At 43.9% G+C, this 17423-nt stretch overlaps 2 protein-coding genes across 4 annotated transcripts in view; one reads left to right on the forward strand and one right to left on the reverse strand.

The window, feature by feature from the left end:
• The window catches only part of VIL1 (villin 1), a 43102-nt gene extending 33060 nt beyond the window's left edge, over positions 1–10042 (forward strand). For both annotated transcript variants that reach the window (XM_075829102.1, XM_075829103.1), the window contains exons 12-20: positions 57–194; positions 1609–1767; positions 1963–2142; positions 3280–3425; positions 4094–4238; positions 6963–7151; positions 7481–7549; positions 8872–9012; positions 9686–10042. In XM_075829102.1, the coding sequence (XP_075685217.1) occupies positions 57–194; positions 1609–1767; positions 1963–2142; positions 3280–3425; positions 4094–4238; positions 6963–7151; positions 7481–7549; positions 8872–9012; positions 9686–9799 (1281 nt within the window). In that variant the 3' untranslated portion in view covers positions 9800–10042. The remainder of the gene's footprint in view (positions 1–56; positions 195–1608; positions 1768–1962; positions 2143–3279; positions 3426–4093; positions 4239–6962; positions 7152–7480; positions 7550–8871; positions 9013–9685) is intronic.
• A 3969-nt stretch (positions 10043–14011) lies between these two features.
• Positions 14012–17423, reverse strand: part of USP37 (ubiquitin specific peptidase 37) — a 29571-nt gene continuing 26159 nt past the window's right edge. Inside the window, exons 21-24 of one of the 2 annotated variants that reach the window (XM_075829104.1) lie at positions 17229–17344; positions 17057–17126; positions 16839–16977; positions 14012–15469 (exon numbers count right to left, since the gene is read on the reverse strand). In XM_075829104.1, the coding sequence (XP_075685219.1) occupies positions 15382–15469; positions 16839–16977; positions 17057–17126; positions 17229–17344 (413 nt within the window). In that variant the 3' untranslated portion in view covers positions 14012–15381. The remainder of the gene's footprint in view (positions 15470–16838; positions 16978–17056; positions 17127–17228; positions 17345–17423) is intronic. The other variant, XM_075829105.1, reaches the window with a different exon arrangement.

A 17423-nucleotide genomic window follows, 5' to 3' on the forward strand; every position in this document is an offset into this window, starting at 1 on the left:
GAATATAGTTGGTCTTTGATGGTAACTGAGTGCCCATATATCTTTCTTGTATTCAGGTGTACAGAATTGAGAATCTAGAGTTGGTGCCAGTAGAAAAAAAATGGTTGGGACATTTCTATGGTGGAGACTGTTACCTGGTTCTCTACAAGTACCTGGTCAACAACAAGTACCATTACATGATCTACATCTGGCAGGTAAGGAGGACTCAGATGTAAGAGTGACACAACCAGTGCAATATATGAGCACAGGAACCAGACAGGTGGCAGATTTTACACAACTTTACTTCAGAAATGAGTGTCTGTGGGTTATACAGTGACACTATATCAGTCTCTGCAAATAGTCCCAGCAGTTCTCAGCCACTCCTGCAGATGTCTCAGTTTCCACAGTTTTCTCTGCTTATCTCTTTTCAGACTTTCCATTCAGGGGTCTCTCTGTAGTGTCTCCTTAGGCTGGATTCACACAAGCATGTTCGGTCCGTAAACGACGGAATGTATTTCGGCCGCAAGTCCCGGACCGAACACACTGCAGGGAGCAGGGCTCCTAGCATCATAGTTATGTACGACGCTAGGAGTCCCTGCCTCTCCGTGGAACTACTGTCCCGTACTGAAAACATGATTACAGTATGGGACAGTTGTCCTGCAGCGGGGCAGGTACTCCTAGCGTCGTACATAAGTATCATGCTAGGAGCCCGGCTCCCTGCAGTGTGTTCGGTCCGGGACTTGCGGCTGAAATTCGTTCCGTCCTTTACGGACCGAACAATGCTCATGTGAATCCAGCCTTATACTCTCCTCTCATGAGTTTCTCTGCAGTCCCTCTTCCTTCACTCTCTTGTCTGCTCCTCTAGCACAGAGCTCCACCTCCTCCTCTAGCAGAGCTGCTTCTCTAGCACAGAGCTCCTCCTCCTCCTCTAGCACAGAGCTCCTCCTCCTGCTGCTCCTCTAGCACAGTGCTCCTCCTCTTGCTGCTCCTCTAGCACAGAGCTCCTCCTCCTCTAGCAGTGCTCCTCCTCTAGCACAAAGCTCCTCCTCCTCTAGCAGTGCTCCTCCTCTTGCTGCTCCTCTAGCACAGATCTCCTCCTCCTCTAGCACAGAGCTGCTTCTCTAGAACAGAGCTCCTCCTCCTGCTCTTCTAGCAGAGCTCCTCCTCCTGCTCTTCTAGCACAGGGCTCCTCCTCCTGCTCCCCTAGCACAGAGCTCCTCCTCCTGCTCCTCTAGCACAGAGCTCCTCCTCCTGCTCCTCTAGCACAGAGCTCCTCCTCCTGCTCCTCTAGCACAGAGCTCCTCCTGCTGCTGCTCCTCTTGCTTTCTAGAACTTTCCTCCTATGCTGGGCTTTCTGGACATACTCAGTACAATCTGTCAAATTATTCATTAGTAAAAATATTCCTTCTACATATATAACCAGACGAATAACAGTAATAACAAACTTCAGTTACAGCATACGCATAGTCCAGCAGAATACAGGTTACACAGACTACAATCACTTATCAGCCATGTTCACCCCTCTTACACAGACATGTGGATTGTGTTGAATGGGTGATTCATAATCTTGGATGTTAATCCTGATATTTGTGACTTATATGAACCGCTCTTGGATGTATGGTTACACAGGGCCGCCATGCCAGCCAGGACGAGATTGCTGCATCTGCATATCAGGCCGTGATCCTGGATCAGCAATATGATGGACAACCAGTTCAAGTACGAGTAACGATGGGGAAGGAACCCTCACACCTCATGGCCATATTTAAAGGCAAGATGGTGGTGTATGAGGTAAGAGGCATTCTAGAACATAAAGGACCCATGAATAGATTTATACATTGTTACTACATCAGCGCATTGTGTTACGGTAAAGGACTGTTGATGGACTGCTGATGGACTGTTGACCGACTGGACTGTTATACTGCATAGTACTCACCACAGAAGATAGAATGGTGTCTGTGGCGTGACAATGTTTTTGATCTCCAGGGTGGTACTTCCCGTACGGAGAGTGACTATGCTCCCCCCGAGATCAGATTGTTCCATGTGCATGGCACCAATGAATACAACACCAAGGCCTTCGAAGTCCCTGTCCGGGCATCATCTCTTAATTCTAACGATGTGTTTGTCCTAAAGACGAAGGGGGCCTGCTACCTGTGGTGCGGCAAGGTAAAATCAGCAGCCATCAAGTACCTTACACTGGAGTTATCTCTAATATAGTGGGATAGGGTTATAAAATTAATAAATTCTTCCTTAAAGGGGTATTCCCGTCTCAGACATATATGGCATATTCACAGGATATCTTATAGATGTCTGATAGGTGCAGGTCCCACCTCTGGGACTCGCACCTGTTTTGGAGAACGACCCCCAACCTGCTTGGCTATTTCCGTAACTCCTATAGAAGTGAATAGAGAGAACCGCAGACCCCCACTCTCTTGACAGACGCAGGTCCCAGAGCTGAGACCCGCAAACAGCCGACATTTATGGCATATCCCCATGATACGACATCTATATCTAAGATGAGGATAACCCTTTAAAGGGGTTTTCCAGGAATTAACATTGATGGCCTATGATTAAGCGAGGTCATCAATGAATGATCAGTGGGACCCCTGCTGATCAGAGGATTGGAGGGTCAGTGGCACTCCCTTTAGCACAAAGGCCCCTTTACTGCAGCACCAGCACACGTGTATAGATGTCGCTGTGCTGGACACTGCAATGAGGGGGCCCCTTGTTGTGTCGTTGGAGGTTCTGGGGGTTAGACCCTACCAAGTAATGTAAAGTCAAGTCCTAATAAACCCCTTAAAGGGCGTTTCCAATTACTAGTGATATTAACACCAATGGTGCGGTAAATATTCCCATATGACATGATAAATATATTCTTTTTTTTTTAAGAGGTTTTTTTTTTTCTCACTCACTCCCATCAAGCCTCAGGATGGAGCATATAGTCCATATTCTGGGAGGAGCTTTCTCCTTTGCTCATTGTCGCCACCTGTTGAGTAATTTTATAAGAGCAGCTAAGAGGAGTAGGGGAAGGGAAGTGACAACTGCTCTGTGCACATATCAGACTCTAGTTGTCACTTTTGAAGCTCATTGAGACCTGGTCCGGAGAAGCTAATCTGATGATGTCTACTAGAGCAGCGCTGACCACGATAACACTGCCCCTTTAAGACAAAAAAAATTCACATGTACGTTTCGGAGAACTTTTGTTTAATCATAGAAACTTCCATTCAAGTAAGTGAATTGTCTGCGCTGGAGGCAATGTATAGTTCCTGCATTTTAATGGAGGTTCGTTCATGTGTTCTACAGGGATGTAGCGGCGACGAGAGAGATATGGCCAAAAACGTGGCTGACATCATATCCAGAGGAGAGAAGGTGGTGGTGGCTGAGGGACAGGAATCATCGGAGTTCTGGTTGGCACTAGGCGGCAAGAGCCAGTATGCCAGCAGTAAGAGGTATAGCAAAGTGTGTCCTGCTATGTATACAAGCATTCTGTTATGTTCATATATAATCTAAAGATACAGATGTAGCAGAGGTGACGTGTTGTCTCTATAGAATTTATACTAACCTGGTGAGTTATTGATGCACAAAAGAAACCAGTGCGGCCAACTACTTATCTCAGACCGAAGAAGTCAGTCACCTGCATAGTCTAGCATTACATTATCAAATTTTCGCTAACTGCAGTTACCACTAGGGGGAGCTCACGGAGTTATTATTGAGCACAATGTATAAACCGTATTCACTGAGCTCCCTCTAGTGGTGGCTGCAGCAGACAGAATTTTATTTTTTAAAGGGGTTATTCAGTCGCTAAAAATTGATGGCCTAACTCTGACCCATCAGCTATTGATGGCCGATCCTGAGGATAGGCCATTAATTTTTAGCGACTGGGTAACCCCTTTAACTCTATGACTATGCAGGGGATTTGGAGCTCCGGATCAGAAAAATTGAGCTTCTGACTATATGACGGTATATTAAGAAATGAGACAGAGAGTTTTGGACCTATTCAGATTAAACAATAAAATGTTGTTCTAGGCTGGAGATTTACTATTTAAGGTGTTAATTCCACAAGATGATAAACAATGTATCTCCGTGTCATTTCTCACCGTGTATTCTACGGTTCTAGGCTGCAGGAAGAAGTTCTGGACATCACCCCACGTCTGTATGAATGCTCCAATCAAACAGGAACGTTTCGTGCAACTGAAATCTCAGATTTCCACCAGGAAGATTTGGAGGAAGATGATGTCTTTTTATTGGATGCTTGGGATCAGGTAAGAATGAGAGGATATTCCTGGTGACCACAGTTTGGATCTTGTCTGCTGGTCTATGTGCTCCAAAGATTTACCAAGCAAAATGCGCCAAAAATTGCTGAAAAATAAAAAAAAATACTATACATGGTAAGCGCTAAATTTAGCATGTGTTTTAGGGTATCTACACTCTGCCTATTTTCACCCATGTTTGCATTTACTAAGAGCAAGCAGAGATCTTGAAATCATGACGATTTAAAACAAAAAGCGTATTACAAAGTTGTAGAACTTTTCATCATAGATTGAATAAACTTTATTTACAGAAAACCCCCTTAACCCCTTAGTGACCACTAATACGCCTTTTCACATTGGTCACTAAGGGGCCTTAGGCTAGGCTGACGCCTTTTCACGTGAGCCTAGTCTAATTCCTGCACGGGTCTCCGGGGGCCTGCTGTTTGGTGACAGCTGGGCTCCTGCTCCAACACCCGCGATCGAAGTTTACTTCGATCGCGGCCGTTTAACCTGTTAAATGCCGCAGTCAATAGCGACCGCGGCATTTAACTTGTTTACAGAGGGAGTGCGCTCCCTCTGTCACCCATCGGCGGCCCGCGAATGCAATCGCGGGTCTCCGATGGGGTGTCACGGCCGCCGGGGTCTTGATAAAAGCCCCCAGGTCTGCCCTGGACATATGCCTGTTAGGACGCGCTGGAGGCACGTCCTAACAGATTGCCTGTCAGATTTACACTGACAGGCAATAATGCTCGTATACGAAGTATAGCAGAGCATTATAGCAGCGATCTGAAGATCGCACAGTAAAGTCTCCTAGTGGGACTAGTGAAATATATTATAAATGTGAAATAAAGATTATCAATAAAAATTACAGTAAAAAAAATAAACCATTTTTTTTCCATAAAAAGTGGTTTTATTTAGTAAAAGTGTAAAAAATAAATAAAAGTACACATATGTGGTATCGCCGCGACCGTAATGACTCCATTAATAAAAAGTTAATATGTAATTTAAACCGCAAGGTGAACACCGTAAAAAAAACCCGCAAAAAACAATGGCGAAATTGCAATAAGTCCCATCCACCCCAAAACAGTACCAATCAAAACTACGTCTCGTCCCGCAGAAAACAAGCCCAAAAAATCACTACATTGATGGAAAAATAAAAAAGTTACGGCTCTTGGAAAGCGACGATGCAAAAACAAATAATTTTAGTTCAAAAGTGTTTTTTTATTGCGCAAAAGTCGTAAAACATAAAAAACCTCTACACATGTGGTATCGCCGTAATCGTACCGACCCAGAGAATAAAGGTAACATGTTATTTACGCCGCACAGTGAACGGCGTCAATTTAAAACAATGGTGGAATTTCAGGTTTTTTTTTATAATCCCCCCCCCCCAAAAAGTTACTAAAAGCTAATATAATTTTTTTATGTACCTTAAAATGGTGCTATTAAAAAGTACAACTAATCCCGCAAAAAACAAGTCCTCACACAGCTATGTAGACGAAAAAATAAAAAAAGTTCTCTCTTTGAACGCGACTATAGAAAAACGAATAAAATAGCTTGGTCATTAGGGCCTAAAATGGGCTGGTCACTAAGGGGTTAAGTACAGAAATTCTCTTATACGGCATGTCTGCCAGTCACTTAGGCCAAATTGAGACGAGCGTGTAACGGCCGTCACACGGACGCATGTACTTCAATGTGGCTGTTCCCACGGACGCTGTTTCAATGGACCGCGTGAAGGGTCTGTTGAAAATAGAACATGTCCCATTTTACTGCGAGTCATGCATCGCTGCATAGCATCTAGTCTATGGGGATCCGTGAAAATGGGACCCAGACGGGTGCAACTCGGATGGGAAAGACAGCAGTTTTACACATCAGCGTTTGTACAATGTCATCTGAATTCAGCCTTAGGAGTTCAGACACGAGTTAAAAATCTGCATGCTTCAGTTTACCCCTTAGGCCGGACTCCCACGCAGCGTAAACGTTAATAAATTGACCTACGGTGCGGAATTTAATTCTGCAGCATGTCAATATATTCTGCGTTTTGGTTGATTTTTCGTTGCAAAACCCGCAACAGAAAGCAAAGTGTTGCGACTTTTTTGCAGCGATTACGTCACAAAAATCGCAACTCGGGAAAATAAAAAAAATACTTACCCAGAACGCTTTCCTCCTTCCTGCAGTCTGGCCTCCTGGGATGACATTTCATCCCATGTGACCGCTGCAGCCAATCACAGGCTGCAGGGGGTCACATGGGCTACGTCATCATCAAGGGACGCCAGACCACACAACGATGGGAGTACGTGTCGCCATAAACAGATTGTTGTTAAGTATGAGCATATTTTTTTACAGCCGTTTACCGCAGCGGAAACGCCGTCTGAAAAAACACACGATGTGGTGCGGTTTTCAGATGGAATGTGCTGCGGGTTCCAGATCGGATACGCTGCATGGTTTTTACGCAGCGTATCCGTCCCATGATAACCGGATCTTACAGCTGGTTTGGCAATTTATGCAACACAGGAGCGTCGGCTTCATCATGTGTAACTGGACAGATCCGTCACCTGGGAAGGATGTGACAACCGCTAAGAAAGACATATTGGCAGCCATATTGGTTGTCACCCAGCTTTCCACGAATCAGATTTAGCGAAGAAACAATTGAATAGAAGGTTTTATTACAGAAGGTTTTAGATGATCCCATATTTATTATTATTTTGGAGAGATCTTTATTGTACGTGTTCCTCGTAGATCTTCTTATGGATTGGAAAAAACGCCAATGAAACAGAAAAGAGAGACGCCGCATATACAGCTCAGGAGTATCTGAAGACTCACCCCGGGACTCGTGACATCAACACCCCAATTATTGTAGTAAAGCAAGGATTCGAGCCCCCAACATTCACCGGCTGGTTTCACGCGTGGGATCCATTTAAATGGGAGGTACGGGATTCATCTATACAATGTCTCGCTGCACCCGGCCAACACGTAGACTGAGCCATTATATGTTTTTCATTTTGTATATTTAAAGGGTTTGTCCAGGATTAGAAAACATTGTCTGCTTTCTTCCAGAACCAGCGCCACACCTGTCCATGGGTTGTGTCTGGTATTGCATCACAGCTACATTGAAGTAATTAAGTCCGAGCTGCAATACCACATACAACCTGTGGACAGGTGTGGCGCTGTTTTGGGTAGAAAGGTAACGGTTTTTATTCCCCTCTGTTTATCCAGCGGTAATTGACAACTAGAAAAATATTCAACTTATTTTACAGAACACAAAATCATACGAGGACCTGAAAGCCGAACTGGGAGATGACAACGAGATTGATCAGATCGCCTCAGTGAGTATCCAATAGAGATTTAGATAATGACTCAATGACAAATCACCAAAATACCGTAGGGATGCGTGGTGGAGCAAGAGCGGGATTAAGGAAAATTGCTCCCTCCATCTCCCTTTTCCTGCTTACTAATCATATGTCACATTCAAATAAAAAAAATTCCCAAATTGGTTGCAAAGCTGCAGCATTTTGCTCTAATTTTGAGAAAATCTCAGCAAAAAAAATGCAATTCGACTGCGCTGTGTGAATAGACACCTAAATGGTTTGTTCCCACAGGTCAGACACGTTGTGGAAAAATCTGCAGCATATCCAACCCAGGAAAATACGGCCGAATATCGATACAAAGTGGCACAAACTTTCATTTCAATACCAAAAATCCATCTAATATAATACAGAAACCAGAAAATGGGGAGGAGGGGGATGTAGCTGCAGCTGCAGCTTCTCTCTCTATGACCGAGACTTCATGCTGCGAGGGGGGATTAAACCTTGTCCATATGTCTTATTAGTACAATTGGACGTGATATATATGGGGGGGGGGGGGGGACGGGGACGGATGGCCTTTTGCAGGGTTAATGCATAGATTCCACCCCAATAACTGCAAATTAAAAAAAAAATGTTTTTTTATTTCAAAATAATAAAGCTCATACAGGCCGCTGCAGCAGTCACGCCGACGCAATCCTCATTTCTGAGCGCAGCACGGCCTTCTAGGAAGCCGTTTCATCCCATGTGACTGCTGCAGCCAATCACAGGCTGCAGCAGTCACATGGACTACAGCATCATCACAGGAGGCCGAGCTACGCTCAGTAGGGAAAATCGCGTCACCATTAGTACAATTTGGTGCGGTTTTTCGGATGTTATTACCTGCGGCTACCAGGGCAGATACAGTCTAATTTTACGCAACGTATTCGTCCTGTGTGGTTTTGCGTATTTTCTGCAGCAGAATACGCAATGTGTGCATGTAGCCTAAGGCCTCATTCACACTAATTTTCTCAGCATTTTGAAATCGTATTTGTGAGCCAAACCCAGGAGTGGGACCGACGTACAGAAAAAGCATAACGGAAAGGTTTGAACTTCTTCCATACTTCAGGGTGATATTATTATTGCATCAGAAGCATTTTTTGAGGTTGGCGTCCATATAAACAACCGGACAGACAACTGATCAGCCATATGATGTCGCTCTATATAATCTATAGGGTCAGTTGTAAGTTCACCGAGCAAAGTAAAGAGTGTTTAACTGTTTTGGAAAAATAGTTCTGGATCAAGTCTCTTCATATTCCTGTGATTTGACTACAACGTTCATTTATGAAAATCTCCGTCTGTTACAGGAATTCAACAAGACGCAGCTGGAATCCTTCACGGCCCAAACTAACTTTGGCTCATTAGTGTTCCAGACCTTCCCTGCTGAGGTTCTGCTCAACAAGACAGCAGAGGAACTGCCTACTGGAGTGGACCCCAGCCGAAAAGAGGTGAGAGGGGCTGTAATCTGATAAATGCAATATCAAAGTCTATGTATATCCCCCTTATATACAAGAATATAACTACTATAATACTGCTTCCTATATACAAAAATATAACTACTATAATACTGCCCCTATATACAAGAATATAACTACTATTATGCTGCCCTTTATATACAAGAATATAACTACTATAATACTGCTCCTATATACAAGAATATAACTACTATAATACTGCTCCTATATACAAGAATATAACTACTATAATACTACTCCCTCTATACAAGAATATAACTACTATAATACTGCTCCCTCTATACAAGAATATAACTACTATAATACTACCCCTATATACAAGAATATAACTACTATAATACTGCCCCTATATACAAGAATATAACTACTATAATACTGCTCCTATATACAAGAATATAACTACTAGAACGCATTCTAGTCAATCGGGCCCAACTGCAATGCCGGACACAGTCCATGGTGTGTCAGTGCGTGCGTAGTGTCATTTTTTTGGGATTCCAGGACAAACCTTTTCATTCTCAGCAATAGTAAACGATCCCCAGTAATGTATTGCACTATAATCCTCAGTTCTACGAGGGGCAGCTTTCTAGTCCTTGGTAAATCTTCAGCTTTTGCTTTCTATCTCAGTAACGTCCCCGTTTTGTTGCAGGAATATCTGACCACGGAGGATTTTACAGGGATATTCGGCATGTCTCGTACGGAGTTCCAGGCTCTGCCAGAGTGGAAGAAACAGACCATCAAGAAAGCAAAAAAACTGTTCTAAATATGCACCATTTTTCTTAAGTCACTTTTGTCCCATTAAAGAAAACTTATTTCTTCTGCTCCCAAGAAGAAATAAAAATAATAGAGAATCCTCAGGCGGAGGACGACAGTGAACAGAGCAGAGAAACTGTGGTCCTGTGAATGGAGCGTTTTTATGAAAAAAATTAAAAATTATACTGTTAAAAATCATTTTCACAGTGATCTTGACATTAAAAACGTAAGTTACTATTTTAAGTTACTATAAGGACGGTTTCTCTTGAGATTATGGGCACATTATTGCGCCAACATCACAGCCGCAAGTCGAGACCACCCGTTATGGCTGCCAGACAACTCCATGGGAACAGCGGATGGGACAGGTTAAAACCCAACATACTAGATCCTAAGTAGACAGACTCCACCAGGACTTGGAGCTTCCCTGTTGGTCAGGGCAGTTGACCAATCAGCTTCCCTCTAAAGTCGGTCATAAACTTGCACAATGTGGATGATCAATGGTACGAATGTTTTGACCTTCGACATGCAGCGGGACGATCCACTGGTCTGATGAAGATGCCATTCTGGCATTAAAACACATAACCACAATAATGTGAAGTTTAAAGTGTAGCTAAACGTTCAAACTTCTGTCATAGTGACATGTCAGAAGCTTGGATTGGTGGGGGTCCGAGCGCTGAGACCCCCACCAATCGCTAGAACGAAGCAGATGAAGGGCTTGTGTGAGCACCAATCCACACATCTAATGTGTCACTATGACGTCAGAGGTTTGTCAAAAGTTTAGCTACACTTTAAATGTACCCGATTTGACTCCTTACCGTCATAAGCGTTGTAAAAAATCTTCCCTTCAGCTGTTTTATTTTTTTTTGCACAACTGATCATGTCAGACTAAGGCCCTGTTCACACAGAGTTAGGGTATGTGCACACACACTAAATACGTCCGTAATTGACGGACGTATTTCGGCCGCAAGTCCCGGACCGAACACAGTGCAGGGAGCCGGGCTCCTAGCATCATACTTATGTACGATGCTAGGAGTCCCTGCCTCGCTGCAGGACAACTGTCCCGTACTGTAATCATGTTTTCAGTACGGGAGAGTTGTCCTGCAGCGAGGCAGGGACTCCTAGCGTCGTACATAACTATGATGCTAGGAGCCCGGCTCCCTGCACTGTGTTCGGTCCGGGACTTGCGGCCGAAATACGTCCGTTAATTACGGACGTAATTAGTGTGTGTGCACATACCCTTATTTGACGCAGAGAACGTGCAAAAAAATAGCGGAAACATCTCACATTGGTTTCAAGACTGTTTTTTCCCGAGAGCGGGAGAAAGCAGCCACATGCCCTATCTTCAGGTGTTTACGTCTCTGACCTCCCATTGATATCAATGGGAGGTAGAGAGTGTGTTTTTTCGCGTTTTTGCCCACGGTGCTCCGCGGTCACGGGCGAAAAACTCGGCAAACTGCGTGCAGGCAGATCAAAATTTGCCTAAAAATTCTGAATTTTCTGCCTGCAAAAAACTCTAAAATACCATAAACTAGCCGATCAGAAACATACAAAGGGTTAATGATACAACAAACCGTGTTTGTGTAAAGTAGCAAATGATTGACCTCAACTGACCAATCATGCACAACACGTCTAGTTCCAGCTGACGACTACAGATAAACGCCAAAATCAGTTCCCTTTTTATTGCCAGGCAGCACTCCGCCATCACGTGTCACGTGTGGTCAGCCTAAATGGTCAGTCGGCTATTTTAGACCTTCTTGTGTACGCCAGCTTAATGCACAGCAGAGAGTAAGGCTATGTTCACACGAATGTGGCCAATCTCAGACGTGAAAAACTGCTGTTTCTCATGTCCGAGGTGCACCCGCGCGGGGGGCGTTATCACGTATCCCCCCATAGACTAGAGTCGATGGATGCGAGAAGTATATAAAAAATAAAATATATAGGACTGTCCCATATTTTCAGACCCTTCACACACTCATAGTGACGTCAGTGACACATTGGCAGCAGAGGCTTCCGATTACATCTGCGTCAGGTTTCCGTTTGTGGGTCCGTCAGACCTTACGGAAACCATAGGTTTCCGTTTGCATTACCATTGATTTCAATGGAAAGGCTTCCGTTGCAAATGATTTTTGTTTGTCTCCGGTCCGTAAGGGTTCTGTTTTTTTTTTTTGGTGGAATTAGTAGCGTACTCGACTGTAGTCGTATTGATTGCGCCAACAAAACTGAAACCTTAAGGAATGGAGACAAGTAGAAACCATTTGCAACGGAAGCATTACCATTAAAATCAAACTGAAAGCTATGGTTTCGGCTCATAGGTTCCGTCAGATCTTTCCGTCAGGGGAACCCACGAACGAAAACCAGACACAAATGTGAACGAAGCCTTACAGTAGCAACCGGGCTCCATAGCTGCCTCCTCCATATAAACAGTTTTGCAATGGTGCTGTGACTTCTAAACGCACAGTCCTGCTGGATGGCACTCCGTATAATAAATATATTTTATAATGATGTAGCACTACAGGTAAGTATCTATAAGCAGGAGGCATGGCTTTACCTGTATGGGACTTAAGGGGGTTTTACACTGGGCAATTATCGTGCAATCATTCATATAACGCTCGTTGCCGATAATTGTCCTGTGTAAACATGGCAGCGATCAGCAGATGAACGCGCAGACGTTCGTTCATCGGCTGATCGTATCGTTTTAAAAAAAGTTAAATATTATCGTCGTCGGTGGCGCATCTTGGTGTGTAAACAGGGAGACGCGCTGCCATGATAACGGATGGGAACAAGCGGAGTAACGACCGCTCGTCCCCATACATAGCTCCGTGTGACAGGAGCAAATGAGCGCCGATCAACGAGTTGGTTGGTGTAATCAGGTCTTTGGCCTATGATAGCAGCTGTCAAAGTAAAGAACACCTTTAATCTGCCTTGTCAAATGTCATTATAAACATGTAAGGCTATGTTCACGTCTGCCTCAGGGCTCCGTTGCGACGGGAGCTTTCCGTCGGAACGGAGCCCTGACTGAACTGAAACCAAAAGGTTTCCGTTTCCATCACCATTGATTTCAATGGTGACGGATACGGTGCCAATGGTTTCAGTTGGTCTCCGTTGTGGAAGGGTTCCGTCGTTTATGTAGTCGACTACGGTATTCATCCTGTCAAAATGACGGAACCCGTGCACAACGGAGAGAAACTGAAGCCATTGGCACCAGATCCGTCAAGAATTTAAATCAATCGTAACGAAAACATTTGGTTTCAGTGTGTGTGTCAGTCAGGGCTCCGTTCCGACGGAAAGCACCGACGAAACGGAGCCCTGACGCAGACGTGAACGAAGCCTAAGATGGTCATTAGTTAATTCTCTCAATGACTTAAAGCTGCAGTTTCTTTAGAAAAAAAATAATTATTAAATAGGGTTATTTGCTTTCGAAAATCACTACTTGTTAGAAGGGTCCCTTGACAATAGGCTGATCATAAAGAGTCTCCCTGCCAGGACCAGCAATCAGTAGGGAAACCCGGCAGTAAGAGCCCTATTACACAGCCAGACGTGGGCTGTGTAAACGAGCGCTGATCAATGAGACCGCTGTCACACGGAGCAACAGTTGCTTACGTACAGGGACAAGCGTTCGTTACTCAGATCACTTGTCCCCATACATTTCCATCATGTCGGCAGCAGATCTCCGTTTACATAGGGAGACGACGCCGACAATAATTATTTTTAATGCTGCATAAAAGTGCAGATCAGCCGATGAACAAGCGTTTGCTCATTTGTCGGCCGATCGTCGTCCTATTTACACAGGGCATAAGTGTTCAATTTCCCTACAGCACCACCACAGGAGGCACTAAGTATTACACAGTGTACATTCAGATCTACGGTTGTCTGTGTAATACAGGACCGGTCCTCCAGAGGCGCTCTATGCAACTGCTCTCCACTCTGGCCAAGAGATGAGGATACTGAATTGCAGTCTCGTTCTCTCTCGCTCAGAATTCACTAATAGTATGTATGAACAACCACTTTATAGAGGACATAAAACCCATGCTTACTTCTGGAGTGTTTAACAAGACTTCATGAAAACGGAGACACTCTGGCTGCCTCCGTCCTTCCGGTCAGTAGCGGGGCAAACTGCACACTTTCCGTGTTGACTATTTTTCATTTACAGTAAACTGAAAGTCTTAGATTCTGAAAACGAACAAACACTGTAAATGCAGCACATTTTTTTTTTTATTTTTTTTTTTTTACTTCTTTATAAGTCTTTTTCAAAACAGAACAAAGACAACATAAAAACAAGGCCTAAAATAGTTAAATAGAATATGTACAACTAAATCAAAATACACTTTACCCGAAATATCAGGGGAGAGGACGAGGGTGATAGAGGATGTAACAAAGATTTCAACAAATTGTATTTTGAGTAGGTGAAAACTGCAACTTGAGGACCCAAGAAATGACTAAATATTTCTCAGGTGGACAGGTTACAAAAGGCCAATGCATGGACACAAAAAAAAATAATTCAAAAATAAGAAAAGGTGATGAATGTGAGAAACATCAACAATGGAACAAACTTTCAAATTTGCAAGATGAGATTTATGGATAAGCGTCTCCTGAGAAGCAGACGATCAGGAATAATGCCCACATGTATAAAAGACAAGGGCCAGATATGCATAAATAGAAACTGTTAAAAATATTATCTTCGCGGCTGATTGTCATCGGTGCCCGGCGGCCATTCTGCTGCCAGTTTATGGGACAGCTTGCATGTTCTCCGCATGTTCCCGCACCATCTTATTGCTACGAACCAGCAGGTGTGGGGAAATCAAAGATCTTAGAGCAACTTCCAGTATACAAAGTTCAAACAAAAGTTAGATCTCTCTCATATAAAGTTGTTTTTTCACCAAAAAAAAAACAAAAAACACAAAACCAACGAGTGTTCAGTCATAGCAGACTGCAGCCTTAAAGGGCCACTAACCCAAAAAGTATAGCTTATAAAGAGGAGCGGCTGATGTCAGTCACACCTGGATGGAAAGGTCTCTGGAGGTTCTCGACACTGGATATATGTGGCAAAGTAGTGATCATGGGGGGGCAGGGTGTCACTCCTTTCATTGAACACTACAGTCAACCCCTCCCTAGTCTGAAATGACTGATATCAGGGGACAAAAGATTGAACCCAACTGCACTGAAAAATAAAAATTTAGGTTCCCTGTTAACTATTTAACAACACTGGTTTTGTAGCCAATGTTCCAGAATGCAAGAGGAAAAGGGGGAAAAAAAATAATTCAGCAAGTCAATCAGCCTCTACATGAAGCAGGAGGAACTGCAGTTGTGAAGTGTCATGTAGGTCTTCAATGCACGTACGGACATCAAACGCTGCAAAAAAGAGACAGTATAACAAAAGCTTTGTCAGTCCCATCAGCAAATGTAGCAACGAAAGTTCAGTAGCTTTGATGTCGGCAGTTTTCAGTTTGTGCCAAGATCCCAGGATTGTAATGGCAGCAAACGATAGAACGAGCGATGTGGACCTTTAAAATGTGCTTCTTACATCACCTCACAAAGCCAAAGTATCTGCTTTCTGAAATCAGTGCAAGTGTAGAGGCCTGAACTCCAGGAGCGTCACATTGGGGGTCTGCTTGACCTGTTTGGGTCGATGCTTGAGGTTTGCGCTTTTTTCTCCTCTTCAACCATTTCATCAAAAATCTCCCTACAGGGAAAGAAAATAATTTTTTCTTTGAATACACATAAAAGGTACCCGAGTTGCAATCCTTATTTTTCTATTGTGCCCATTGGGGATATAACCTAACTATCCACACAGCATGAAGAGAATATAAGGCTGGGTTCCCACAGGACGGATACGCAGCGTAAAAATCACGCCGCGTGTCTGACCTGGAAACCGGATAGAAATTCTGCTGCGGAAGAAAGCCATTCATACTTACTCCCTCCCTCCTCTGATATTGCAGACCATGTGATGCTGCAGCCTGTGATTGGCTGCAGCGGTCACATGGCATGCAACGTCATCCCAGAAGGCCGGACTGCAGGAAGGGTCCCGTTCAGACGTTCCGTCAGAACGGGACACAGACTGAAACAAATAGAAAAAATAGGTTTTCCGTTTGCATCACCATTGCTTTCAAATCAGGTGTAAGGGTTCCGTCGTTTTGAAGGAATCAATAGCGCAGTCGACTACGGTATTGATTCAGTCAAAATAAAGAACCCTTACACAACCGAGACAAACGGAAGCCATTGGCTCCGGCTCCGTGACCATTGAAATTAATGGTGATGCAAACGGAAAACCTATGGATTCCGTTTGTTTCAGTCAGGGTCCCATTCTGGCGGGAAGCTCCGACGGAACCCTGACGCAAATGTGAAGGAAGCCCAAGTATGATTTTTTTTTTCCCCCTCCGGAATTGCGATTTTTGCAGCGTAAACTCTGCGATCACACTGCAAAAATCTGGCTCTCTGTTGCGGGTTTTGCAACCCCATTGAATTCAATGGGGAAAACACTCCCCCATTGGGCAACGATCAGCCGATAAATGAGCAAACGCTGGGTCATCTGCTGGTCGTATCGTTTATGCAGCCTAAAATATTATCGTTGACGGCAGAGCATCTCCCCGTGTAAACAATGACGTGCTGCCGACATGATGAATATGTACGGGGATGAGCGATCGTAGTTCTGATCCAAACATCAACGAGCCGTCTCGATCGGCGCTAGATAGTTTACACGGCCCATGTTAGGCCGTGTAAGATGACCCTTAGGTCTTGTTCACACAGTGCAGGTTTGTATGTATTTAAGCTAAAACAAGGAACGGAACCTAAACAAAAGAAATATATAAAAGGACGGCCTGATCGGTCCGCTCTACTGGATCCAAATCTGGTTTTGGCTTTAAACACACATGCAAAATCTGCAGCACAATTTGCACTATGCGAACCAGGTTTTACAGTTCACACAATATGCAGATACTGAAATCAGCAGGCCGTGGACAAGGTAGCCACGTAGGTATAACCTGCCAAGAGCTGCGATGTTATACATATTATCTACATCTGAAGTGAAACCCTCAATAGGCCCCAATACTGACTTGTGCAAATAGAAAAATATGTAGCCGCTGCGATCTCGGTCGGTCTGAACCGTGGCCTCTTGCATCCGTGACACGGCCAGGTCATTGTATGTAAACCATGCTTGCTTCTTGATATCATACACATCACTGATGTAGTGGCCTGAATAAAGAAGATTCCAGTTAAACAGATAATGGGATGCTATAGGCCTACAAAACATTGGGAAAGAAATGTCTCATACCAGAAGAGGAGGAGCTTCCAATGTGGCTGACAACACTGACCAGACGATAGGAGTGCGGCAGATCTCCAGTCTGAAAGTTGAATACACAAAAGTTAAAAATTGGCACAACGTAAAAAACATAAAAGAATGAAACTTCTACCTAATGGAAACATTAACATAGAGACGTGGTTACCTCAGCATTTTTCTTCAGCTCCTCCACTTCCTCCTCAGTGTATTCCATGTCTAGAACGTCTTCATTTCCGGAATCCTCATCAGACATCACCCCGTCCAGCAAGGAGCTGTTAAACTCTGTATCCATAAATAAAAAGAGAAAAGCAACCATTAAAAAAAATGGAAAGCTATACAATTTTCCAATATACTTTGTATC

The sequence above is a fragment of the Rhinoderma darwinii genome, chromosome 6 (assembly GCF_050947455.1).
Source record: "Rhinoderma darwinii isolate aRhiDar2 chromosome 6, aRhiDar2.hap1, whole genome shotgun sequence".
In the NCBI taxonomy this organism is placed as follows: Eukaryota; Metazoa; Chordata; class Amphibia; order Anura; family Rhinodermatidae; genus Rhinoderma; species Rhinoderma darwinii.